Source organism: Myodes glareolus, chromosome 11 (genome assembly GCF_982192425.1).
Source record: "Myodes glareolus chromosome 11, mMyoGla1.1, whole genome shotgun sequence".
In the NCBI taxonomy this organism is placed as follows: Eukaryota; Metazoa; Chordata; class Mammalia; order Rodentia; family Cricetidae; genus Myodes; species Myodes glareolus.
Window position 1 is genome coordinate 18,917,459 of NC_142036.1, and position 26,804 is coordinate 18,944,262.

The 26,804-nt window shown below is 48.5% G+C and overlaps 1 protein-coding gene across 4 annotated transcripts in view; it reads right to left on the reverse strand.

Moving 5' to 3' along the window:
- Positions 1 to 26,804, reverse strand: part of Eml1 (EMAP like 1) — a 156,458-nt gene that overhangs the window by 105,091 nt on the left and 24,563 nt on the right. Inside the window, exon 1 of one of the 4 annotated variants that reach the window (XM_087911517.1) lies at positions 14,459 to 14,527. The exons of 1 other annotated variant lie outside the window; for it this stretch is intronic. Coding sequence is in view for 2 of the 3 variants with exons in the window: in XM_085697913.2 (XP_085554039.2) it covers positions 1,883 to 1,949 (67 nt within the window). In the remaining variant the exon portion in view is untranslated. Of the gene's footprint in view, positions 1 to 1,882; positions 2,052 to 14,458; positions 14,528 to 26,804 lie in introns of those variants that run through there. 2 more of the 4 variants (XM_085697913.2, XM_085697914.2) reach the window with 2 other exon arrangements.

The following is a 26,804-nucleotide window of genomic DNA, read 5'->3' on the forward strand; positions in this document are numbered from 1 at the left end:
GACACGCTGCTTCAACAGAATCATCGCAGTAATCAACCGAATGGCACTCATTTATATTTTCAGTTAATGGAAACTTACTGAATCATTTCACATCAACACATCTGTTGCCTTAGACATCCTGGGATAACAGCCGTTTCTGTCCCCCAAAGTCTCTTTGGTTCTAAACTTTGGTCATTAAGGTAACCCAAAGAAAAATTAACCACTGCGGAGTCAACTCTAAGGGAAGCAGATTGACAACTGTCTGTGCTGTGGAAAGTGCCAGGATTGTTTGATTTCAAAGCTGTTTCCTTCAGGTTGTCTCCGCTCCAGCACCAAAGAACTAGGTTCACCTTCCAGCATCCTCACTACCAGCCAAACAGCATACCAGCATCCCTAAGCTGGCAGCCAACAGAAGGCAAGAGACCAAAACACTCACGAGTAAACCAAATTCACGACAGAACTAAATAACCTGGGTGCCCCACCTCAAAGCACTGCCCCAGTAAAATCCCAGTCCCCATTTTCTTATTCAAGATCACACCATCCATCACAGGTCCACATGTGAGACCGGGAAAGGCTTTGTGCCTGGGTGTCACTTCTTTGGAGCCTCATGCCTTTCACAGCCAACATAAGAATTCTACCAGAAGCATGCTAAAGGTTACACCTACCTTGGACAGCAAAAGTAGCTGTTCAGACATGATGGATTATCAGACAATTAAGGAAACTATTCAAAGAGCTAATTGAAGAATCTATTCAACCTACCCGGGAGCAAAAACATTCCCATGAGTCTATACTCTAAAGTACCCCAGTGGCCAGTGGAATACCAAATGCAGTCTATCTGCCCCACGTGAAAATTATAAGCTGAAAAAAATCTAAGTATATGCAGTCATTTTTTAAAAAGAAAATCAGTATATTGACTGAGGTAACACATTAGCTCCTCTTCACCACTCAGAGACAGCTCCGGTTCACAAACAGGTGTTACTAATAAGAAATGCCTCCCTGGATGACAATCACAACTGCATTTCTCCGGTTGTTCAAGAGTCTAGAATTCAAAATTTATTCTGACCACGCTTGAGCAAATCCTTTAAAAATCCATATTTCCCCCTTTAACAAACTTTTAATAAAGCAATAGCTCCCAACATGCAAAAAAAAATGTGTGGTAAACTTTTGTGCATGAATTATCGCACACCATGTTCTGATAAAATATGCAGAGTGCAGTGAAAATCTTTGCCAACCCCGCTGGAGAGACTACAAAATCTTTACAGCATGTTTGATTCTATATATTTTAAGATGCCATATTGGTAGTGATGTATGCTTCCTTTCTGTAAAAACTGCCACACACATACTCTCATACACACGGTGGGGGGGGGGGGGGAATCTATGACTCCATAAACAAAATAAAAATAAATAGGTATAACACTTTTAAGTCAGGTCCACCCCGGTTCTAGATCACATTAAACCGTGATGATTTCATCCAAGTGGACCCAAAAGGATTCTGGAGGTCCATCTGCAGCCAGCCCTGCGTGCATCCTAAAAGGGTTTTGTTCCGGCAGTGATTTGTTTGCTGAGTTCTGTCTGCATCCAGCACTGTACAAACAGATGTGAGTTTGGAAGCGAAAGAGCAACACGTCCCCCAAATGCCGAGGTTACTCGGGCCTCCCGGCTCCCGGGCTCCCGCGCGCGCTTTCTATAGCTGCATCCGCTCGGGCTCCGGGAGCCACAGATCCGCCCGCAACGGGAGCCCGGGGGTGGGCATCGGGGAGCCCGCAGCCGGGGAGAGGCGCGGCCCGCGGCCCCAGCACAATGCGCCGGCGGGAACCCGGGCTACTTGGCGCGGCCTCGCCCGCGGCCCGGCCTGGCCCTCGCCGCTCAGTCCCCGTGCCCTCGTCTGCCCGCCCGCGCTCACCGTTGCAGAACTGCAGCAGCGAGGACGTGTCGTACAGGCTGCTATAGCTGGAGAAGCCGTCCTCCATGCTGAGGCCGGGCCGCGCCCGCTCCGGCCGCGCTCACCCACACACTGCGCCCTGCCGAGCCGCCGCGGCGCTGGCGCTGGGGCCGGCCCTGCTGTGGCTGCCGCCGGTCACCATGGCAACCCGGGCCCGCCGCCGCAGAGAACGAGCACCCGGCGCCCGCGCTGCCCGCGAGGGGGCGGCCTCGGTGGCGCGGCCGGGAGGAGACGTGGCGGGCGGGGCGCCGAGCTGGGCGCGCCTGGGTCCCGCCTGGGTCCCCGCCCTGGTCCCTCCCTGGTCCTTGCTCCTAGGCTTCTCAGCCAGAAGACTCCTAGGAAGTGCGGGGACAAAAGGCGAGAAGGCGAGAAAGTGAGGGACGCTTGCAGTCCGTCCCGGGACATCGGGGACCCTCTTGCTCACTCTCTGTCCCCCACGCGCTGTCCCCGAGCCCCAGGCAACTGCTGCACCAAACATGGGCAACCATGGTGACGCTTGCCACTGCAGAGCGCCTCCCTCCGGGCCACGTCCTGCAAGGGGCGTCCCTGTCTGCATGTTCTCTAGCTCAGGGCTTGTAACTACTCTATGAGAATTCTTGGCCACAGGGACCAAAGATGCAGAAAGAGGCCACCTGGTCTTCCTTTTCCAGTGATCAGTCCGTGTGATGTTGTCTCTTTATAGACTAACTTGTTACATATTCAGAGATCTGGGCTTACCATTAGGAAGAGACCAGAATGTCATCAAAAGAAAATTGTCAGAAAAACCACAGATCCAAGAGTCAATAAAATACCCAGCCTATACAAAGGTTAGTGATCTGAACTTTCCTACCCATGGCCAGAAATAAAGATGCTACCACGTGACAAGTGAGGCAGTAGGAGAGAAAGCAAGGCTTGACCCAAGGGTGGGCTCTGTCCACTAGAGGCAAAATTCTGAAGTTTAAGGTATTAACTTCCATGCCTTGGATCCTATAGTCACCTAATAATATGGAATAGAAAGTTATCAGGAAACTGTACAGGCCTCCCTGGGGCTTTGAAGTCTATCTTTCTGGAAGTACCCCCACATACACACCTCGTTAGATAGCAAGGCTAAGGACATCTTTAGCCTTTTTCTGGTACAGAAAGATGTTGGCAGAAGAGAGAGGACCATAACTGTTCCCTGTCCTAGCTAAGGAGATTTAGAAAATAAGGTTATTTAGTGGAAAATACGTGGTGGGTGGAGACAGAAGGGCCCTAGAGGCTGCTGATTCAACTGTAAAGGTGGGTGACGGAGGGCCATGGGGTCAGTGGTACAGAAAAGGAGAGCAGGGCCTGCTGTCAGCCCAGGAGGTTTGGCCTGGCGTGAATGAGGGACTCGTGTTGCAGACATGTGAGGAATGAGACTGAGCTAAGAGAAAGGGTCCAGACGAGTCTAGAGGGGAAGAATGAGCCAGACTCTGGAGATGGAGGGACAGAAGAAGGAAGTCTTCAGGCAGATATGTGGATTGGTGGGTTGGAAGGCTGAGGCTGAGTGTGACCTGGACAGCCAGAGACAGACAGGTCCTGCTGTAAAACAGCCCAGTGTGTCTGCCGTGCTGAGGGCCCAGTTGGTCAGTGGGAGGAAGGATGGAGGATGGGCTGTAGCAAAACTACTGTGGGACACACAGGACCGGAAGGATGAAGGAGGTCAAGTGAGGACAGCAAAACTCCATTAGGACTCTGGCAACTGTAGTGACAGAATCGGGAGACATTGGCAAGATGATGGTGACCGAACCTTCTGAAGAAGAGACAATTGGAGAGGTACTGATAATTGGAGAGGTACGGAGCGGGGTGGGGGGGCAGAGAGCTGTGGCGGGGCAGAGAGAAGGGAATGCTGGCAGAGCAGCCAGGAAACTGGCAGATCAGAGGAGGAAGTGGCCTCAGGAAGCTGTCAGCGCGGAGCTTCCTGGAGGTTGGCGCTGTCCTCGGTTCTCTGCAGGGCACCTCTAGGACTCCCAGGCTGGGGAAACCCATGTGCTGAGGGCTCCAGGTGACCCGCAGCATTGTGGAGAGGTGATGTGAATGGAAGGTGGATTCCTAGACACCACAGGTAAAGACTGTGGACGTGCAAGTTCCAAACTTTGACGGGAAAGGAAACGAGACCAAAGATGCTGGCAAATAGGTCCAGTCAAGAGTCCTCATTGCCCTGGCCAGCCAGGGGGGTCCCCTGCATCTGTAAGCAGCAGGTACCATTGGCAAGGCGTTTCAGAATGTAATGAGATGTAATACCAGTGTACACTAACTTTTAGGTCTCCTCCTCACTTCCCACATTCCCCTCCTCTCTGCTTTGCAATAACACTTTAGGAAATATTTGGATAGCTGGTATAAAGAGCTGAGATGTGGGGCTGAGGGGATGGCTCAGTGGATAAGGAACTTATTACACAAGGGGGAGGACTTGAGTTGGAATGTCCAGAGGGCAGATAAAACTAGCCATGGTAGCTCCTGCTGGTAAGCCCAGCATTCCTACAGTAAGATGGAGACAGACCCAGGGAATATGTGGAAGTTCACGGATCAGCTGACCTAGCTTGAATGGTGGCAGACAACAGAAGAGAAAGCGTCTCAAACAAGATGCAACAGGAACTGACACCAAGGTTGTCCTCTGATCCCTACACTATAACACAGCATGGCTGAACACACACATGCACATATCAACACAGCCAGTGCATGCCTGACCACACACACAAATGCACATATCAACACAGCCAGTGCATGGCTGAACACACACATGCACATATCAACACAGTCAGTGCATGCCTGACCACACACACAAATGCACATATCAACACAGCCAGTGCATGCCTGACCACACACACATGCACATATCAACGCTGCCAGTGCATGCCTGAACACAGATACAAATGCACATATCAACACAGCCAGTGCATGCCTGAACACACTCAAATACACATATCAACACAGACAGTGCATGCCTGACCACACACACAAATGCATATATTAACACAGCAAGTGCATGCCTGAACACACATAAAAATGCACATATCATACACTCACACACGAGAACAAACTGAGATGTGGTGTTTAAACATGGAAAGAAAATAATAATCACAGGCAAATTATGAAAGATGATTCTTTTTAGTTATAGTTATGTTCCTGATTTGGGGTGCTTCGTGACTATTTGGTTGATACAACCAAAATCTAAGGACAGGGGGGAAAAAACTTGGAGTAAGAAAGGAGAAACACACCCTGTTCAGCTGCAAAACAGAGCAGATTTTCTTACAGGATATTATTTCCACTGGAGTGAAATTACAAATGAGAGTCCATTCAGAACTCAGCTAGTTGCTTTTGAGGCGGTAAAGAACATCATTACACTCTTAACCTTGGGGATTAAACAGCCATGGGTTTCCCACAATCGTAAAATCTGGGTCAAAAAAAAAAAAGCAAAATTTAGAATAATTAGAAGGATATGCATTTTAAGTCAATTAAGTATAATCTAGATAGCATTTTTAAAAGAGCTAAAGAGTTCAAGAAAAAATCTCTAAAGTCTTAGTTGATAGTGTGTGATTTTTTTGTGCCCAAACATTTTAACAGACTATTATTCCACGTCACTTTGAAATAATTTGTGACCTGAGCCCAGAAAATGTTGTCATCGTAATTAATGAGGTAGATCCTCTAGGACAATGTAACCACAGTGTTCAGTGGGATTAATAGCAGCATTTGTGCAATGTGTGAATAAAGAGAGAAAGAGAGAAAGGAAAATGGGTGTTTTGTAGCCTTTATTCATAGAGAAACAATAAGAAAAAAATCACCCAGAAATGTGGGGCTTTGCATGCCTATTGTTTCATTCAACATTCTCCAGAAATATCTGCCCAGTGCCAGGCACCACACTTAGGGCTGGGGATGAATGGAGCACAGAGAACACAGCGCTGTCCAAACCACCTATGGCCATAATATCAAATCACCTAGTCACGAAAGGGAGGGAGAGAGGGAGGGAGGGAGGGAGGGAGGGAGGGAGGGAGGGAAAGGAAGGAGAAAAAAGAAAGGAAGGAAGAAAAGAATGAGAAAGGAAGGAAGGAAGGAAGGGAGGAAGGGGGAAGGAGGGAGAAAGAAGAGAGAGAAAGAAAGAAAGAAAGAAAGAAAGAAAGAAAGAAAGAAAGAAAGAAAGAGAAAGAAAGAAGAGAGGGAGGAAGGGAGAGAGGGAGGAAGGGAGGAAGAAAGGAAGGAAGGAAGGAAGGAAGGAAGGAAGGAGAGAGAAAGGAAGGGAGGAAGGGGAGGGAGGGAGAAAGAAGAGAAAGAAAGAAAGAAAAGAAGGAAGGAAGGAAGGAAGGAAGGAGAGAGGGAGGAAGGAAGGAAGGAGAGAGGGAGGAAGGGAGAGAGGGAGGAAGGGAGGAAGGAAGGAAGGAAGGAAGGAAGGAAGGAAGGAAGGAAGGAAGGAAGGAGAGAGAAAGGAAGGGAGGAAGGGGAGGGAGGGAGAAAGAAGAGAAAGAAAGAAAGAAAAGAAGGAAGGAAGGAAGGAAGGAAGGAAGGAGAGAGGGAGGAAGGGAGAGAGGGAGGAAAGGAGGAAGGAAGGAAGGAAGGAAGGAAGGAAGGAAGGAAGGAAGGAAGGAAGGAAGGAAGGAAGGAAGGGTGAGAAACAGAGAGAAACAGAAATTTCACTTTTGAGAATACATTTAAAAGAATTAAAAGCAGGGATGTGGTGAGAGTTTTGCACATCCACGTGCATGGCCGCATTAGGTACAACAGCCAGAAGGTGGGGATAAGTAGACACTGCTGATGGACTGGATAAACAAAGTGTGGGGTAGCCGTGGAATGGAATATGATTTCAACTTTAAAAGAGAAGAACTCTGGCACCTGCTACCACATAGATTATGCTGAGTGACTAAGCCAGTCCCAAGGGTAAGTACTGTAGTCTTCCACTGGTATGACCTTCCTAGGGTCGGTGGGAGAAAAATGGTTGAAAGGCTCTAGGAGGTGAGATTTAAGCAGTTGTTGCTTACTGGGGTTACAGTTTCAGTCCGGGATGATGAATATGTTCTAGAAGCCTGGAGACGTAATATGACAGTTAAGAGTGCTTGCTGAAGAAGCGTGAGGACCCGAGTTCAGATCCCAGCAACAAGTAACAAGTCCCATGCATGCCTCAAACCCCAGCAGCAAGGAAGGCAGAGACAAGAGGATTGCTGGGCCAAGGTGACTGCCAATCTAGTTGTGAGTTTCAGGCTCACAGAGAAATCCTGTCCCAAGGGGACAAAGCCCAGTGATAACCAATTTCCTCCTCTGGCCTCCTTGCAGTCACATGTGCGTGCACGTGCGTGCGTGCATGCGTGCACACACACACACAGAACATATACCATCCCCTCTCAAAAATAAATGAATTGAGGAAGGAAGGAGGGAGAGAGGGAGGGAAGGAGGAAGGGTGGGAGAGAAGGAAAGAAAGAAGGGAGGAAGGGAGGGAGGGAGGGAGGGAGGCAGGCAGGCAGGCAGGCAGGCAGGAAGGAAGGAAAGAGATATTTGAACATGAAGACAGAATACAGCATCTACCATCCAAAGGGAACATCTCCCACAGCCCTCAGAGGAAGAGTCCTGTCCACACCTTGACCTTGGCCTTCTAATCGCTAGAATCACAAGACAATAGAGATGTTAAAATCACCTGGTGTGTGACATTTAGTTAGGGGCATCCTATCCAGCAAATACAGTCATCAGAGAATCTCAGAGCCAAGGATTGATTAGGCTGCAGACTCCAGCTTCCACTCCTGATATTAAAATATAAAATATAAATCAGCTATGATGGGGTTCAGCTATAATCCCAGCACTTAGGAGGCTGAGACAGGATAAGCACACATTTGTGGCCCAATCTGGGCCACATAGTGAAATCCTGTCTCAAAAGTGGTATCTAATGTACATGGGATACACTGTAAGTAAATCTATATTATACCCACACATAATAAATGCTCTATAAAGTAAGAAGCAGAGAGATTCTTAGCATCAATAAGCAACATTAAGTCGAGGCTTCCTGCCCTGTCTGACAATGTAACTGTCCATTTTACAGCATCTCTGACACATGGACAAACAGACACACAGCCCCTCTCAAAGCTGAAGAGTCCCAGCGATTAAAACATCCTTCATCGATCCTTTTGGTCTAGTTCATTCAGTCTGCCTGCATCATGCCTGAAGCATCTATCTGTTCAGAAATATCACAATAATATCCTGTGCAATGATCTTCCCTGTCAGCTCCATTACCCCATTAGTCCGGGGCTAACTGAACCAACAAGAGTTAACTCGTGACATATCATTCCATGCGGACATCTTGGCATAGACCTTATGTTCCTGCCACCGAGGCTGGTGTTGGCCTCCAGCACACCCTGCCACACCTTGCTAGCTACAAGCTCCTGTTCACAGTTTTCAGTCATGCCATCCACTTGAGCACTTCGGATCTTGCCAGCGAGCCCTCCCTGTCCTCAGTCCCCATCTCTTACCACTTTTCCATCAGCAGCAAGGCCGCCCCATTAGTCAGGCCTTGGTGGGGATCCAAATGCACATCCAAACCTATCCCCAGTAATCGTCTATGGATCCCTGATGACAGTGGCTCTTGGCTTGTGGGAGCAAGCAAAGAGATGTGTCCATCTCTTGGAGTATATACTTCTAAGGCTTCATCAGGACATAATGTTGAAGAAAACAGGCCATCTGTAGAAACTGATGCATGAAGGAGCGAATGACTCCTCTAGATAAAAACACATTAGACTTTCAAACGCCCGAAGGGAGGAGGCTGCATCTCTCCAGGATACCTTTCTCCATTTGCACACCTAGACACATAGCATGGCCATGGTTTCTAGACTCCTTATCTGTATAGAGGCCCATCCCTAGCACATGATAACCTCACAGGACCCTAGCAGGATGACCCTGCCCTTTAGTACCCAGGATACTATGATCTTATTACTATGAATGAGATTCATGTTAATTTTTATTTAGTATCATTTTTATTATTATTATTATTATTTGAGTAGCCAGGGTTTGAATATTGGCTCACAGTAAGCCATGGTCAATCATAAGCCTATCATTCTCTCAAATGAACTGACGTCAGATTTTCTCCATCTTGTGCTGAGCTAATTGGTTTTGTTTTTATCTACAGACAGGATTTATCTTTATTCCCACTAAATGTCATTTTATTGGTTTCCATCCATCATTTTAGCCAACTAAAATCTCAGCTCTGAAATCTGGCATCTAACCCACCAGCTCTGTGACTGTAGTGACTCCCAAGAGAGAGAAATCTCCTGCGTCTCTGTCATCCTTGTCACCCATAAGCACATTAGCAGAGCAGGTGGGGGAGGGGAGAGCCCTGGGAAGAGTACTGGGGAGGACCCTCAGGCACCTCTGCTGATCTATTTATCAATACCCTGATAGTTTGTCCAAAGAACGATGAAGTCACCCTAACTGTCTCTCCAGCCAGGCCAGTCATCTTCACACTGCCCATGGGATGTCAAGAAAACTCTCTCCGGCCTTGCCAGTCTAGTCTGGTAAGACCATGAATGGGCGGGTCTGGCTCTTAATGGCAGCCTTTCCTGCCAAGCATTTCCACGCTAGCTCATCAAAGAGCTGCTGAGAGCTTTTCTCAGAACCAATATTAATATGAAATGTATCGTTTGTATTTTCCAGAACTCCACTTTTCCTCCTTTTTTGGAAAAGGACGACCTTTTCTCCCCTTCCAGCTTTCTGTAATTCCATCTAGCAAAATTAAACATGGTTTGTCAAAATCCAGAGACAGTGCTTGTGGTAAGTGAGCAACCCACCATGGCTCTCTCCTCTCATGGGCTTTCATGGAGGGTGTTTCTTCTGTCCCTTCTCTTTAGGATTTTCATCCCTAGTAGAGAAAAAAGAAACCCAGAGAGCCAAGTCCTAAATATGCTGGTTCCAAGTTTGAGAGTCCTGGGTCTTTTTTCCCCTGCAGCTCCTCTCTTGAAGGTGATGTCTGTATCCCTATAAATCTCAGGGTTGGGGTCAGGGGTCTGTGAGGCACCAACCAGGACACGGAGTCTTTTCTGCCACCATCTTAATCTCACAGCCCTATTCCAAGAGTGCTGACCTGTCATATTTCCACAGATAATGTCGCTCGCTGTCTATTTATTTGAAGTTCTTAATGATTTGCATCCATCACATGAACTCGCATGGTCTGAAGTATCTGAAGTCAAGTGGAAAATTAAAAGCAATTTGCGGCTGATTTTCTCTTTTTTAAGATTTATTTTTATTTTCAAGTATGTGTATGTGTAGATGTTTGCACGTGGGCTTGTGTGCATGAGTGCAGGTGCCCGCACAAGGCAAACGAGGGTGTTGTGTACCCTGAAGCTGGAGTTACGAGTAGATGTGGGTTCTCTGCAAGAGCAGTATTCACTTCTAACTGCTGAGCCATCTCTCCAGGCTTGTAGTTGGTCTTCTATTTTTTTTAAAAAATGTCCATCACAGTGAGAAGCCCCAGAGCGGTAAACATCTAAAATTCCCGCATCCAATAATACAGGCACCACAGGGCACTATACAGGAGTTTCAGCTCACAGCGTCTCAACAATTTCATCTTGGGGACATTCATTTGTCTGCTCCATCATGTTGCCTGCAGGCTCCACAGCAGCCCTTGGCATGCTACAGGCTGACCACTGAGACAATCAGCCAAAATGAGAGCCACGCTCATCACAGGGGGCCTGGGATCGCCAGGGTCCTGCCTGTGTCCTGGCAAATGTCCAGCTGTCTCCCTTTGACTTGCTAACGTATTCTAGTGGGGATAATAAAGTGTATGACCATTCCAGCTGATGTGGCAAGGCTTGGAAGCTACACATACTGTGCACTGGAGGACATTACTGATATTCATATGTGCATACTTAAAAATGCCATCGGAAGCTGCCTCTAAACAGCCGTCTTGAAAAATACAGTGAAGTTACTAGAAATCTGGAAGTGTATCAAGAAAGTAAAGAAAAAGGCCCACTTATGCGTTAGCTTGGGGCTTCCCACCAAGGTCCCACAGGGCTTGCTCACTTGAGGGGAGCTGTCCAGAGTGAGGATGCAAAGGGGTTCACCGAGTCCAAACCAGGGAAGATGAATAGAATCCTCAGGAGGACCAGATAGGACAAGAAGCAGCATGTCAACAGGATGCTAACAGGCAGCCAGGATGGTCAAAAGGCAGCACACAGGCATTGCAAGGTAGGTGCGCACCGCTTCACCTGCACAGCTGCTTGCTTCATGAAGGCCAGGAGCCCATGAGGAGGACATGGAAAATGAAGGCGGTCGCTGCTGCCTAGTCTTAAGACTTGAGCGCTATACTGTGTGTGTACATATGGGCAGAGGTCAGAGGTCAACCTTGGGTATCATTCCTCAAGTACCACCTACCTTGTGTTTTTGCTGTTGTTGTTTTTATTGTTTGCTTTGAGACAGGGTTTCTTACCGACCTGAAATTTAGCAAGCAACCAGGCTGGCTGACCAGAGGGCTTCTGGGTTTAGTGCCGGGATTACAAGTTTGGCACCACACCTGGCTCTTTTTCTGTGGGTGCCGGGAATCAAACTCAGGTCCCCATACTTGTATAGCCAGCACATTGCCGACTGAATCATCTCCCTTGCCCTCCATAGGAGCCTTTGAATCTTCCTTCCCCGGCCTCCATTTGTGTTTGCTCAGTCTGCGGATTCCTTCACAGACTTGGCCCCCAGAGGTCTATGGAGCCGTCCTCTGAGCATGAGGACAGGAGAGCAGTATCAATTCTCCACTGAAAGGCCCTCTTTTGGGTAAGAAGGACTTCCGGGTAACAGCTCTCTGGGCTTTTTCACTGAGGCACCGAACTCTAAAGTCTGTGATATTCTCAATTTCAATTGATTGAACCAACAGTTGGGACGACAATGAGCTCACGCGCAGCATGCGACTCCACGCCAATGAATTTCAAGAGCTTTAGCTCTTCCTCCACGTAGAGCAGGCATAACCGTTTCTCTCCTTCCATGTGTAAAGGTGTTAACAGTGTGTACACTATCTGTACACAGTTACCCCTTGCTTATGTGCAGGAGACACTCACAGGACCCCTTGCCAACACCAAAGCCCACGTGTGCTCGAGAATCCCGAATAGAAAGCCACAGGGTTTCCCAGAACCTGCGCACATCCACCTGGCTTGAGCCCAGCACACCAGGCAAGTGCTATAGCCTTGCCTCCCATCCCAGCCCTGTGCTTACGCCACATCCAGTGGATGCTTTATCACATCTACCAAGGTCAGTGCTACAGAAATAGCTGTGGCACTATACTATTTAGAGGTCCCCATAAGAAAAAAAGACATTAATCTTTTTTATGTACATTTTTTCCCAATAGGTGGTTGGCTGAACCTGCAGGCACAGAACCCACAGACACAGGTGCCCCACTTTGATACGGGACTAGACATGTCACCTGCTAAGACTTTATTTTGGATAGTAGGACATTTTATTGTGCCATTTTAAAGCAGCAGGGAAAAAATATTCTCAAAAGAGAAGCATGGTTTGGAACAACCATCTGCTTCGGTTGGAAGAGCATACACAGAAACTATAGCATAGACGCATGCTATGGGAATGTTCTTTCTCCCAAACGCTCGTCTTTGTGTCATAACTAGTCACATTCTTCTGTGTCCCGAGTGAGTCTGCAAAGCATTTTATTCGTAATCCTTATTGCCAGCACCTATTTCATAGGTGATAAAAGGAGACCGAGGAGTTACATGCATGCATTAGGTTCCCTGTCTCTAATATTATATCTAATTATCCTAAGAACATAGCCCAGAGGTAAGAATGCAGCTTCCACACTGGAAGCTGGCTTGTCCCAGCTCAGCTCTAACCTAGTCCCTCCTCAGTCAGGTGAAGAGGGTCTGGGCTCGTAAGCTCACAGCGGAGGGGCTAGGTCAACCTTGTTGCTGACCTGGAACTTTTGTTTGTTTGTTTGTTTTTTGTTTTGTTGTTTGAGACAGGTTTTCTCTGTAGCTTTTGGAGCCTGTCCTGGAACTAGCTTCGTAGACCAGGCTGGCTTCAAACTCACAGAGATCCACCTAGCTTTGCTGGGATTAAAAGCGTGCGCCACCACCAACCAGCCAGAGACCTGGAATTTATACCTCTTGTGTGTTGCTAACCTGCCTGAAGTTCTCTATACCTGCTCTCACGCCCTATTTCACAACTGAACTTATGGCCCCCCACCTCGTGCCCTTAGTTTCTCATCTCTCAAGGCTCATCCCAAATGCTACTTAACCCAAGAGGCCCTCTAACCACCCCTCCACACATACCCTGCCTCCTCTAAACTCCCCAGCACCCATGTGCTGTACATGATGGTCCCTGTGACCTTGCTTTAGGCTCTGTGCTCCCTAAGAACAGCGATTCCTCCAGATGCTCAGGAGTTAGAGATTGGCCTGAGTTGGATTACACCATCAAGCCTAAGGTGCATCTGATAAAGATGGCCACTCTGCCCTCACCTCTAGGGCAGTGTGCCCACCCGCTGAAGCTGCATTCCTGGCTAGAGAATGGTTCTCTGTGGATCACAGGATAAAAGGAAAGCATGGGGGTTTTATGCTCTGTGTGTGTGTGTGTGTGTGTGTGTGTGTGTGTGTGTTCTTTTAACCATAAAAGACTCTTTATGATCACTGGACTAGTTTCCATTTTAAGCTAATTAGTAAACTGCATTTTGGCTCTGTAACTGGCTAGCTTAAATTTAGCTCATCTTTTCCCTTAAAGTCAAGCTGTCGGTGGGGTTTGTAAGATTTGCAATTAAAATCGTAACTCATTTCCAAGAGGATGCAAGCTTCCCCTCCCCCTTCTTTCCTATCTTTAGTTTTGGCCCTACAGAGGAGGGCCCCTGAATGGACAAAGAAGATCACCCCTGACTAGCAAAACATTTATGAGCCCGGTCAACGACACCCTTGTTTGTCTTCCATACAAGCAGGACCCATGCTCACAGCTGCAAAGTGTCCCTCGGGTGTACAGCTGAGCCCCTATCCTCTACAGGATCCCAGTGGGGTCATTAAAGGTGTGCAGCAACCCCCCCTAAGGCTAGCAGTGGAGGGTTAGTTGAGGTCTCCAGGGTACCAGCCATGCACATACTTTAGTTGCTGTACATGGCAGGGTAGGCTCTGAGAAAATCACTGGAGAGCGGTCTGAATGCAAGCAAGAAAGGTATACACGGGGGAAGTGAGGCAATGTCCAACTACAGAATATTACACAGTCATCATGGCCAACTAGGACACTAGAACTGAGGCTGGTCCCACTGGGTTCCTAGAGTGCCTTAGAGAGAAGTCTGGACAGGTATGAAGACTACAGTCGGCCAGACTCCTGCCTCTGTGACAAGAGTCATTCTGAGAACTGGAGAAAATCCCCTGCCCCCAGACTCTCACTCTCTGGTCCCCACTCCGCAACCTCTGTATTTGGCTGAGGCATTCTGCTCTTCCTTCTACTCCGGCTCCCCTGGAGCTATGCCAGGACCTCTTTCCCTGACCAAATCTTCCTGCCTTCTCCAAGCGTGGTTCAAGGCTCCCACCTCAGCCCAGCACCCCAGCCCCATGCAAGTCAGATGAAAGATGCGAGTGACCCGTAGATGCTCACCCAACCTCCTCGGAGCAGAAGAAAGACATCAAGCCTGGTCCTCCCTGTGCGAGCCACCCGGCTGTACCTCCCGCAAGGGGAGCCTGGAGGCAAGGCAGAGAATGAGCAGGCTGTGTGCACCTCATGTCCCTCCTGGCCGTCAGGAACCATCCATTACGCAGGCTCTAACGGGACCCGCAGACCCCCCCCCCCCCAGAATGCTCCAGGAACAGGGTAGGGGCTGTGGTGGGAGTGGGGGAAAGCAATCACCTCAGTTAGCCGCCTCCTCTTCCCATCCAGGCTCCTGCTCTCTGCCACAAGACCCTGTGTATCCGGGAGGTGGTAAGTAGGGCAGATGGGCTGCCTCAGGGGGCAGGCTGCACTTAGTGAAATGAGCTCTGTGGCCAGGGAATTCACTGAGCAGAGGGCTGGAGGAAAACCTGTATCTCAGCAGTCAGAGGATCACCCTGGGGAAATCTGGAACCCCTTTGTTCTCCCAGCAGCTTAATCCTGAACAATGTCCTCCCTCCCTGGATCTGATACAGGGACTATGGAAGCTTCTGGGTCCTTCCAGCCTAGACCCCTAGGGTGTTAGCCCGGTGGAAGCTCCATGGGCATGTGGTCCACGGTCCATTCCAGAAAAGGAAACACGTTCCATTTAGGGGCTTCGCCTTCCTCTGAGGTTGTTCATCTGGCATTTGAAATGACAAAATAAGCTTCCTTGGGCCACTAAGATGGCTCAGCAGGTAAAGGAGCTTGCGGCTAAGCCTGACAAACCTGAGTTTGAGGCCCTGAACCCACATGGCGAGAGAAAACTGACTTCCAGGGGTTGTCCTCTGACTCCTTCTACATGTGCACTGCGGCAGATGTGTGCAAGTATGTGCGCACACACATTCACTAAATAAATACAGCAAAACTTAAAAAAATAACCTTCCTTTTAGAAAACCATGGCCATAGGTAACAGACATCATTATTGTATATCCATATTTAAATAGCAAAATAGGAAGCTGGAAGTCTTTTGTATCCCTGCCGAGAGAGAGAGAGAGAGAGAGAGAGAGAGAGAGAGAGAGAGAGAGAGAGAGAGAGAGAGAGGTGGGGGAGTGTCCGGATATTACAAAAGTCTTTTCATTGTTGTTTCAATCGAGGAACGAGCCCTAAGTGACTTTAGGCTCTGGTTACTGTAGGCCCCAGAGGAAGGTGTTGGGAGGGAGGGTGAGTAATACAGTTGGCCACCCTCTTTCTGGGACAGCATGTGACCATTCTGCACCCAGTATGCTCAGAATACAAAGCCCTCCAGGCCATGGGTGGGGAGGGGAGAAACTGCATTTTATTCGTTCAGTGAGTGCCTCGTTAGGAGCACCTGCCCCTTGTCTGTCAAGCTGCAGAGCACCATGGGTCACACACGGGTTGTGACCCACTAATGGCCCATAAAATCAATTTAGCCGAGACTAAGGGGACCAGCCACAACATGACATATGCGGAACCAGGAAACGTATCAGAATGCATTTAGGAAGGCAGAGACCTTTGTGCCACCTCTGCCATCCACAGGTACCCTAAGAACACACAGACTCGGGACCAAATAATACAAATAATAAGAGAGCACCCCATGGTCCTGAGGTTAACAACTGTCGGGCCTCAGCAAAAAAAAAAAAACAAAAAAAAACAAAACACGGTGCAACGGCCTTCTGAATACTTTCACCCACGTACGGGCCTGCAGAGACACTGCTATCAGTTGTTAAGGCAGAGACCCATAACTGGCCAAAGTGCTGAGAATACGGGACTGTTGAGGGTTCCATCCTAAATGGGACATCTGTATCAACACCCCTCACCCAAGGCTCAGTGAACACTGCCAACTAAAGAGGGACTAGCTGGAGAACAGGGGTAGGGGGTGAAGCGCTGTCTTCTGAAGCGGCATGGCCATTGAACTCATGAGTTCCCAGACCTGCATGAAATGGGGCCTGTCGACATTCCAGCATGGATGAGGGAGGGCGTCCTGTGGCTACAGCCATGAGGAGGAATTGTGGGCAGTTAATGGCTGCTGTAGGGGAATGGGCATCCTTTTCTTCAGTGGCGTAGCCATATGTCACCTGTGAGTCACTAACTTCTGTGTCCATGCAGGTAAGCCTACTGAAACACTTCTTAGGTCTCAAACCTGGGACAAGTTTCTAGCCTCAGGCTCACTGCAACGGCCATGACTATGTCCAGAAGACAGCATTCCTTCCCATTCTCCAGCTGTTCCCTCTTCAGTGATGTGCATTGAACCTTGGAGGTGTTGACAACTGAGGTGCCTAAGAACATACCCAAGCTGACACTGGCCACCAGGTTCTCCAGCATCCCACAGTCCCTACCTGTTACAGGGATGACTGGTGTCTTATTAGGGTTTACTATTGCTGTAAAGAGACACCATGACCACGGCAACTCTTACAAAGAAAACATCTAGTTGAGGGGACTTGCTTACAGTTCCGAGGTTCAGTCCATCACGATGGGGAGCATGGCGGCATGCAGGCAGGCGTGGTGCTGGAGAAAGAGCCAAGTGTCCTACATCTTGCAGGCAACAGGAAGTCGACTGCCAATCACACTGAGTGAAGCTTGAGAAAAAGACCTCAAAGCCCACCCCACAGTGACACGCTTTCAACAGAAGGTACCCAGATTAAAGGTGTGCCCTCCAGTCTCAGGGTCTGGATTAAAGGTGTGCCATCCAGCCTCCTTCAACAAGGCCACACCTCCTAATAGTATACTCCCTATGAGCTTATGGAGGCCAAATACATTCCAACTACCACAGCTAGCACACCCTGCACCCCACCCTGAACTCTCCAGCCCCCGGGCTGGACTGTCCTTCCCCTGGTGCTCATCTCTATAGAACCCAGGCATTTGGCTGTATCTTCTGGTCCATTTTTGGCCCTTTGGCCTCTTGGCCATTGTTCCAAGTTCTACTTTCCCTCTCCCCTCCCCGTCTCTTCACGTGGCCCAGTTCAGTTTGCTGGTCATGTCCACTCTGGATCTCCCAGATGTCTCTACAGGAGAGCCTGTGCTCTCCCTTATACCTGTAATGAAAACCTCATACCCTGGGAGCAGTCATAGCCTCCTTTTATATCTTTCTATCATTCACCACTGAGTCCCAAATAAAACATAACAACATAAAAGTAGGAGGAGGAATTGATAGAAAGAAGGGGTTCAGTGGGAGCAAGAGGGGGTGAAAGGAAGTACCAGGACTGTGAGAATCATCAAAATGTGTGTGTGTTACTCTGTGTGTGTGTGTGTGTGTGTGCGCGCATGTGTGTTTGTCAAAAAATTAATTTTAAGAAATTTTCAAGAAGCATGTGGTGGCAAATGTCTTTAATCCCAGTAGTCCAGTAGTTAGGAGTCAGAGGCAAGTAGATCTCCAAGTTCAAGGCTAGCCAGGGCTCTATGAAGAAACTCCATCTCAGAGAGAGAGAGAGAGAGAGAGAGAGAGAGAGAGAGAGAGAGAGAGAGAGGAAAAAAAAAAGAAGAAGAAAGAAATTTTCAAGAATTAACCTCATGTAGCAAATCTCTCATTTTTGAGGCCTTAAGGCAAACACATTTGTAGCACAATGTGATTAAAATTCTAAGATGTGAGCTGCTGTTCATCCATCCAACCGAGTCAAGAGAAGGAGGCTTAGAGAGTGAAGGTGACCCACAGACGGCTGGCCCACAGAAGCCGAGCCCCAAGCCACACACACTCTGACACATACTAAAATCCAAACCGAGGTGAGAGTCCCGCTCACCACAGGCATCAGAGTCTGAGGTTTATGTCTAACCAAGTCAGCTAACAAAAGCATCAACGTTTGGGGCTGGAGAGATGGCTCAGCAGCCAAGAGCACTTTCTGTTCTTCCAGAGGACCTGGGCTCAGGATAGCCTGTCACTCTGGTGCCAGGGGCTCCAACACCTTCTCCTAGCCTCTGCAGCTACCCACACACACTTTCTGTCTCTCATTCCATCTCTAGCTCTCTATGTATCTCCGTCCCTCTCTCTCTTCCTCCCGCTTCCCCTTCTTTGTGCCTCTTTCTGCAGGAAGATGAACTTCAATTTTAAGGTAGAACCCAGACAGCATGTTAATCCTAAAATGAACCAGATACTGGAGATATTTGATATTTTAAAGCAACTCTTCTAACAAACGTTCTCAGCAAGATAAAGAAAACATGATCCAATCACTATATAGATAACACGTCTCAGTCAAGAAGTCAAAATATAAAAGTGAACTGATCGCTGGCATTGTTCACAATAACCCAAAGGAAGAAAAAAATCCAAATGCCTACAATCTGGTGAACAGGTAAACAAGTGTATTATATGCACACATATAAATGCAATACTAATAGAAGCCACAACATGGACAAAGTTGAGACATTACGTTAAATAAGAGAAGGCAGACACAAAACACTTCAAAGTTTAGGATTCCCTTTTGGTAAACTGCATAGTTTGAATGTGAAATGTTCTTCATTCTTCATGAGCTCCTTTGAGAGACTGTGGAACCTTCTGGACATGGGACTTAGCTAGCAGATGCAAGGCCATGAGGGTGGGCCTTGAGGGTTAGAAGGCTTAGGTCTCCTGATCCTCTGAGATGTAGTAGGCGGTAATACCGTGAGCAGAGCCCCAGCCACCATGCCTTCTCCATGATGACAAACTGAGAATACACAGGCCTGTGAAGAACAAGCAATTCCCCTCCCCAAAAAAGAACAGGCAAATCTACAGACATGAAATAATGAAATAGACCATGGTTACCAGGAGTAGAAAGTGATTGATCAGGAGAGTGGTTTTCTGTTTGGGGTTAATGAAAGGTTTTGGAGTTAAGTATTGACAATTGTTGTGAAACTCTGGAAACACTGAGAGCCTCTGGTTTGAAGTCCTACACAGAATCAAATGAGTATGGTACAAGTGCACAGTGCCAGAAATCAAAGGGGCCACCGGACGGACTCTGCGTCCATGGAAACGACAGAAAAAGCCTGCAGATTGGAAGAGAGATGAGTAAAAGGTACTCAAAGAAGGGAGGGGAAGGAGAGGAGGGAGGAGGGGAAGGGGGAAGATGAGGGCAGAAAGGGAGGGTGGGGGACAGAAAGTCTAGGTACTGTTGAAACTGGATAGATAGAGCAAACTGAAGATGGAGAGACGGGAAGGTCTGAGAACAATAGAGGAGGCAGCTGGGGCTTGTGGGAAATGTGCATGAGGGCGAGGCAGAGTTCAGATCAAGGAGCTGAGCCCCTGTACACTTCTACACAGAGGAAGAAGGGGGGAAAATGGTATAAATCCTTGTGTTGCCCCACCCCCATCCTGTTCCCTAGTTGGCTTCCCTGGGGGATTCAGCTTCCGAGGAATTTTTCTTTACATTAAATTAGAGGATTTTAAATTGCTTAGACCTGACTCTGATTCCCCATAACACACGCAAAAACCATGAGAAATCAGGTGTAGTGGCCTGTGCTTGCAATCTCGCTGCTGGGGAAGGCACAGCCAGGTGGATCCCTAAGACTTGTTAGCTGATCAGTCTAGCCAACTTGCTGAGTTCCAGACCAATGGGATGCCCTGTCTCAAAACAAAGCAAAACAAAAATGTGGGCAATGCCTTAAGAATGACTCCCAAGACTGTCATGTGAGAACAAACATGCAGGTACATTTGAATAAGTAAATAAATAAATTCAGTGTTCCCAGTTTAATGCTCTGGGCAAACCTGTGTACCAAAACTGGTTGTAGCTGGGGTTAGCCCAAATTCTTCCCTACAATTTTGAAGTCTCTTCTTCTAGGGCAGTTTGATCAAATCCACAGTCCTTCATCAACCCTACCTAGACACCACCTCTCTGCCAGACTCTTCCAGCCTGTGAGTTCTCCCCCACTACACAGAGGGTTCTTACTGCCGCTCAGCCTAATCTGGAAACCACATGTCCATGTGAGGGTTTCCTTTAGTACAAGGCTCTGTGATGATCAAACTTCCTCACCACTAAGACAAGCCTTGGCCAGTGTTAGAATGGACCTCACACTCAATGCACACCTACAGTGTGGGGGTAACTGGCACTATCCTTACCCAGTGCAAAGCCAGTGGAAATCCAAAGGTGGATCTTTAAATCAGGATGACTCAGCCCCCGTCCAGATGCCGTCCAGATGTCTGTCCCCTACCCGAGCCTGGTACAGAACGGACTCAGCAAGCATTTGTTGGACCCAAATTCAAACCCAAATATTTCTTTAGCTTCTGTCTGTAGTCATGTTTGTGGCCAAGTAGAAGCCTCAGAATAAACATAAAGTGTAGTTTGTGTCACATAGGATGTCATCGGTGTGTGTGTGTGTGTATGTGGGGGGGGGGTGCACGCTCAGGCACGCGTGTGTGTAAATGAGCAAAGGGAGGCCACAGGAATACAGAAAACAGCAGTAAAGCAAGGCCAAGCCCCCTTTACCGTCACGCTGACAAAGAACAAGGGATTTTGTGTCATTCTGAGAAGGATTTTGTAACTTGCAGACATCCTGCATTTTCTCAACTGACTGATTCCCATTCTCCACCTGGTTTACAGAGCAAGAAACTGAACTTAGAGAGGATGTGTCCCCCAACAACAGTGACTAGAAAGTACTGGAACCCAGCCCAGCTCCCACTCATGAGCCCGGCCTCGCTGCCCCTCTCAGCGGAAGTGAGAACCGCCACGGAGCCTCTCCTCCTTGCGATTTATCTTCACAGCCCACTTTCCACAGAAGTCCAAGCTTGGCTGTGGACATATGAAGTAAACCCTGAAGTTTCTACCCAGGCCTTCTTCTCACACGGTCACCATGGCAATGGGAAAATATTATGCAGTGGAGGAATTATGGGAATATGAATCAGCAGAAGCAGGGAGAGAGACCTCTGGAAAGCGGGGACTCCCAGTGGACACGCTGCCTTTTCAAAGTAAACCCCAGAGATGATGGATTGCCCTCCGTTTCCTGGAGAAGCCAGTGCCAGCCTCGTTGCATTAGTGGCTGACCCGCTTGCTCCATGCAAACACTTCTTACAAGAAAAGCAATGGCCATTTATTAGCGTGATTGCTGCTTGGCAACACAGAGTTATGGAAATCTGCTGGCTTCATTAAATTTTAAACATTGCTCCTTGCCAAGTGAAACAAAGTATTGATGTTGAGCTGGGTAGACATTTAATGTTGTCCAGCAGAATTTCAATGGTGAAGAGCTGAAGCCTGATTTGGGGGTTGAGTGCTGGGGTTGTTGGGATGGAATGCTGAGCCGAAGCTGTGGTTGGCAAACCCTCCCTAAACTTCTAGCTGATCTAAGTGTGATTTTTTTTAAAGTTATCTATTGAGTTCCTCAAAATAATAAAAAATAAAATTCTAATATGAACCAGAAAGTCCACTTTTGGATATGATATACATCAAAGAACTAGAAGCAGGAATGCAAATGGAGCTTTCCCACTCGTGTTCGTGGTAACTCTCTCCACAGTAGCCAAAGACAGAAACAGCCCAAGTATCTACCAAAGTATAGACATCCATCCAGTCTTGTACACTGGGGAACACTCCCGAGCCTTCAGAAGATCATGGCGACCCTTGCTACGAGACGAATGAGCCCTGAGGATGCTACGCTGAGCAAGAGGACAGATGTAGACAAAGTCTCAAGGACAGAAAGTAGAATGGTAATTACTAGAGGGTGGGTTGGGGCGGGGAGAAGAATAGTGCTTTAATGGGGACAGAGTTCACACATTGTAAGATGAACTGAGTTGTGGGAGGCAGAGGTGAGAATCTCCTAAATGCACAGTGCTGATTTCCACCGTGCACTTACAGATGCACTAAGATGCTAAGATGCACTAAGATGCTAAGATGGCTAAGATGTCAGTTCCGCTACCACTGTGCACTTTGTCTTCGGGTTAAGATGTCCCTTTCGCTATGAATTTTACCACATGAAGAAACTGAGGATGTAGCTCACTTTGGAGAGTGCTTGCCCACCCTGCAAAAGGCCCTGGGTTCGATTCCCGGCACCACTTAAACTAGAGTGGTGGTGCTTATCTGTACTCTTAGCCCTCAAACAGGAGGACCAGAAGGTAAGATCATCCTTGCATCCTTGGCTACATAAAAGAGTTGGGAGGTGAGAAAAGGAAATTGTCAATAGAGAAATAGATAATAGCAGTATTCTGATATCTTTATGCATCTCTATGCATTGGCTTGGACCACTTCTAGCCAGACCACAGGTCTCTCAAGCAAACATCAGGCACATTTTATCAAAACAGTTGGTGGTTTGGGGGTAGCATCTCATTGGGAAGTCATCCACACTGCTCTAAAGCTGTATCAGTTTTTTGATGGGCGTGGTGATACAGGCCTTAAACCCAGTACTCTGAAAGCTGAGGCTGGAGGATCTCTATGAGCTTAATGTCAGCCAGAGCTACATAGTAAGTCCTTGTCTTAAAACAACAACAACAACAACAAAACAGAATTGCAGCTTGCAGCTCATAACTATGCTAAGGACAACCCAGTGGCAGAGGCTAGAAACTGGCCCCAAACCTAAAACACCCATCCTGAGATTGGGGCCACACAGAACCATCTTGAACTGACGGCAAAATCAAGGCTAGCAGCCATGGAGTGTGATTAATTACTCCTTTTTGGGTTGGTCAAAGGATAGGTTATCCAGCTTCTGCCTCAGGAATCTTGCCATGCTGGGAAGAATGTAGTTTTCACACCCATCTCAATAAAAGCCCGGATGGACACAGACACGGGACACTGGATTCGTCCCTCTCTCTGGCACGCCAGCCCTATCTCTCCAAGGCATACTCCCATCCCTCTTTCCATGGCCCCCATCTTTTCCTTTGGGAATGGGCTGTAGAGGAGACATCCCTTGTCTTGGGCCCAAGGTGAGCCTCCATTCTCCAAGCACAATACCTTGGCCACAGAGAGCACAGCCTGCATTTTCTGTGACTAATGTGGTCAGTCATGTCTGCTCCTTCCTGATACCTTGACCGTCTTCTTCCCTGCCCTCAGCAGCCTATCCTGACCCTGCACGGCCTTCTTCTGTCCACAAGTCCCCATGCACCACAAGACAGAGATGTCATATCACACAGTGCCTTGGTGCTCAAAGGCTGCGCCTTGGAGCAGGCAGCCCTGGGAGCTGATCCGCAGGGCCAGCAAGTCAGCATTTCTCCAAGATATTCAGACGTGCTGAAGTCTGTAAGGCACGCCAGACTTTGAACACATCCTGGAAGTCACTTCAGGCTTGGTTCCTTTGCCTCTAACTGCCTTCCTGTGGGACAGATTTTCTTTGGAGCTCTGCTCCGGGCTACTGGACCATCTCAGTGTACTGGAAGAAAGAATAGAGTACTGGGACTGTATTCCCAACCCCCTCTCTTAGCTCTTTGTCAACATAGCAAGGTGAGCCCTGAAGCCCTACCATGCCCAGCCTCCCTCCTGATCTACACTCTCTTATTTTAATTACTCCCAAGAACTGGGCTCTGGGGTCCCACCTTGTGTTCACATCACCTTCATGTTCACACTCATGCTCTAGAACCTGGGCTCTGGGGTCCCACCTTGTGTTCACACCACCTTCATGTTCACACTCATGCTCTAGAACCTGGGCTCTGGGGTCCCACCTTGTGTTCACACCACCTCCATGTTCATACTCGTGCTCTAGGACCTGGGCTCTGGGGTCCCACCTTGTGTTCACACCACCTTCATGTTCACACTCGCGCTCTAGGACCTGGGCTCTGGGGTCCCACCTTGTGTTCACACCACCTTCATGTTCACACTCGTGCTCTAGAACCTGGGTTCTGGGGTCCCACCTTGTGTTCACACCACCTTCATGTTCACACTTGTGCTCCAGGACCTGGGCTCTGGGGTCACACCTTGTGTTTGCACCACCTTCATGTTCACACTTGTACTTCAGGGCTGAGCATAGGATCTGTGTGCACAGTCATTTGGATTTGATTTCACCGTGAACATTTATCAGCTCTTTTTAAAAATAAGCATTTGTTTTTCTCCCCCCCACCCACCCAGAGACCACTTCCTTTAACCGAGAACTGATACATCAGGTCTTCTGATATAGAAGTGATGCTCTAGATCCCAGGTAATGCTGCTGCTCAGCCTCTTCCCTCCATAAGACTCTCTCTTCCAGCCTTGGAGAAGTCTCCTATTCTCAGGTGGCATGAGAAGGGGGTCCCACACAATCTGTGAGCGGCAGAGACTGCACCCCTCAAAACATTCCTCCCAGTACCCTAGGCCACTTCTGGTGGCCTCAGAACCACAGACAGCCCAGTGGTTCTATTCACAGCCAGGCAGTGTGGGTCAAGAGGCAACACAAATGCACTGAAATCAGACAGAAAAGGACTTGGAGGATAGAGCCCCGGCTCTGGCACCCCACCCAGGGATGGGGCAGCATACAGCCTTGGCCAGGAGGTTTGGGCTTTTTCTCTGAGTGTGTCTCACCTCTCCCAGAACCAGAGGCTTGGATGCACCCGGCTTTCTAGTAGGCAGAGTGGACAGCCACATCATCGCCTGACCAGGAAGGGCCTGAGGGTCTCACACAAGATCTGGCCCTGAGGTCCAGAAAAGCAGCCGTGTTTTTCACCGCCACACAGTGGGACAGCCTATGTTCCTGGGGAAAGGGACCAGGCGAGTACAGTTGGCTCCTGGTCGTAGTTGACAGTGGACAATCTTCTGCATCAGCACCTGATATTCTAGCACACGGAGCTTGGACTTGGGCTCTGTCTGGGGGAAGTGGTCCATCTGGGCCTAGATGGTGAGCAGAGGAAGGAAACCTGATGGAAGCAGAGTCCCAGAGCTAAAATCCTGTGGGCAAGTCACTTGGTCTCTCTGAGCAAGAGGCGCGTGCCTGTCTGCAAACACCAGGGCCACCGCAAGGAGGAAAGAAACCTGGATGCAGCGCTACTGTGGGGAAGTGAGGGGTGGGGCAGAAGAAGGTGTGCATGGAGGGACCCCTAAGCTACCTTGGTGCTCATGAGGGACATACAGGAAGGACTGAGGAGAGTAAAAACGCCACACAGCAAAGCAGCAGCCATCAGGACTGGCCATCACCCCGGCCCTTCTCCTTTCCGGGGTTCCGTGTCCCACTACAGGCCTCCTCCTCCTCCTCCTCCTCCTCCTCTTCCTCCTCCTCGATGCTCTGCTCTCATAGAGCAAGCAAGAAACCATGGTGGCCCCGACATCCAAATGCTGCCTCAAAGCATCCTCCATACCATCCACCTGGAGGCCCCAGTCCAACAGCCAAGTGTCTTCTCCTTGCATGCCAAAGGTGGGTGTGGCGGTGCCACGAGACAGATTCCTCCTAGGATCTCTCCTGCCCTGACAGACCACCCGTCACCACGCAGGCCTGTTTTTACACCAGTGCTGAGAGAGAAGAGGAGGCCGAGGGGCACACTGTCTGTGGTAAAGTCACTCAGGACAGCCTCAGAGCCAAGCCACAGACCATGGTTAGCAAAAGTGTGACGTGGTCCGGCATCTTCTAAGCACTTCTGGTTGCTTCCTCAGTTGCTCCTGCAGACTGCTTTGAGGGACTCTATTGTGCATGCTGCTGGGGTCTGTCCTGTCACCAGGCCTCCCTCCCTCCCAGTGCAGTGTTCCAGTACGTGAAGCTACTGGATCTCTCTTTTCTTGCTAGTTTCCAGCCGTCAATCATCTTGAACGTGCTACTGTGACCATGGTTGCCTGAGAAAACGTGTGTGTGTGTCAACGCTACATTCTCCTAGATGGATCTCTCTACCCATGCCACACACATCCCTCTACATACATACGTAAACACACATTGTACCCAGGAATGTGGTTCAACCTTGGTTCCTGCTCTGGTTTTGATATGGACTGAGTGCATGTCCAGATAATCATGTCACCAGTGTGGTGGGATAGAGTCTGTTGGGAGGTCACTGAGGACTCTTCTCTAAGGATGGATTAATATGGCTCTCAGGGGAAGTAGTCATTAAAAAAAAAAAAAACCTTGCCAGGAGTGGTGGTACACACCTTTAAACCCAGCACTTGGGAGGCAGAGGCAGGCAGGCAGAAGTCTATGAGTTTGAGGCCAGCCTGGTCTACATAGAGAGTTCCAGGATAGCCAGGACTACACAGTGAGTCTCAAAAATATAAAAAAGCAAACTGAAAAACAAGCCTGTTTCTGCTAACATTTGTGGCCCTTATTGTTATTATATGCAAACAAATTGATCTAGAAATGATTCAAGTAAATCCATCTATACACTTGAGTTCTTCCACAGATGGAGGGAGGAATGAAGAGAGAGAGAGAGAGAGAGAGAGAGAGAGAGAGAGAGAGAGAGAGAAAGAACAAAGTATATGTCTGTCTATTCTCTCCCTAGAATCTTTGGCTTCCTATGTCTGTCTGTCTATCGGTCTATATGTCTCTCTGTCTCTGTCTCTGTCTCTCTCTCTCTCTCTCTCTCTCTCTCTCA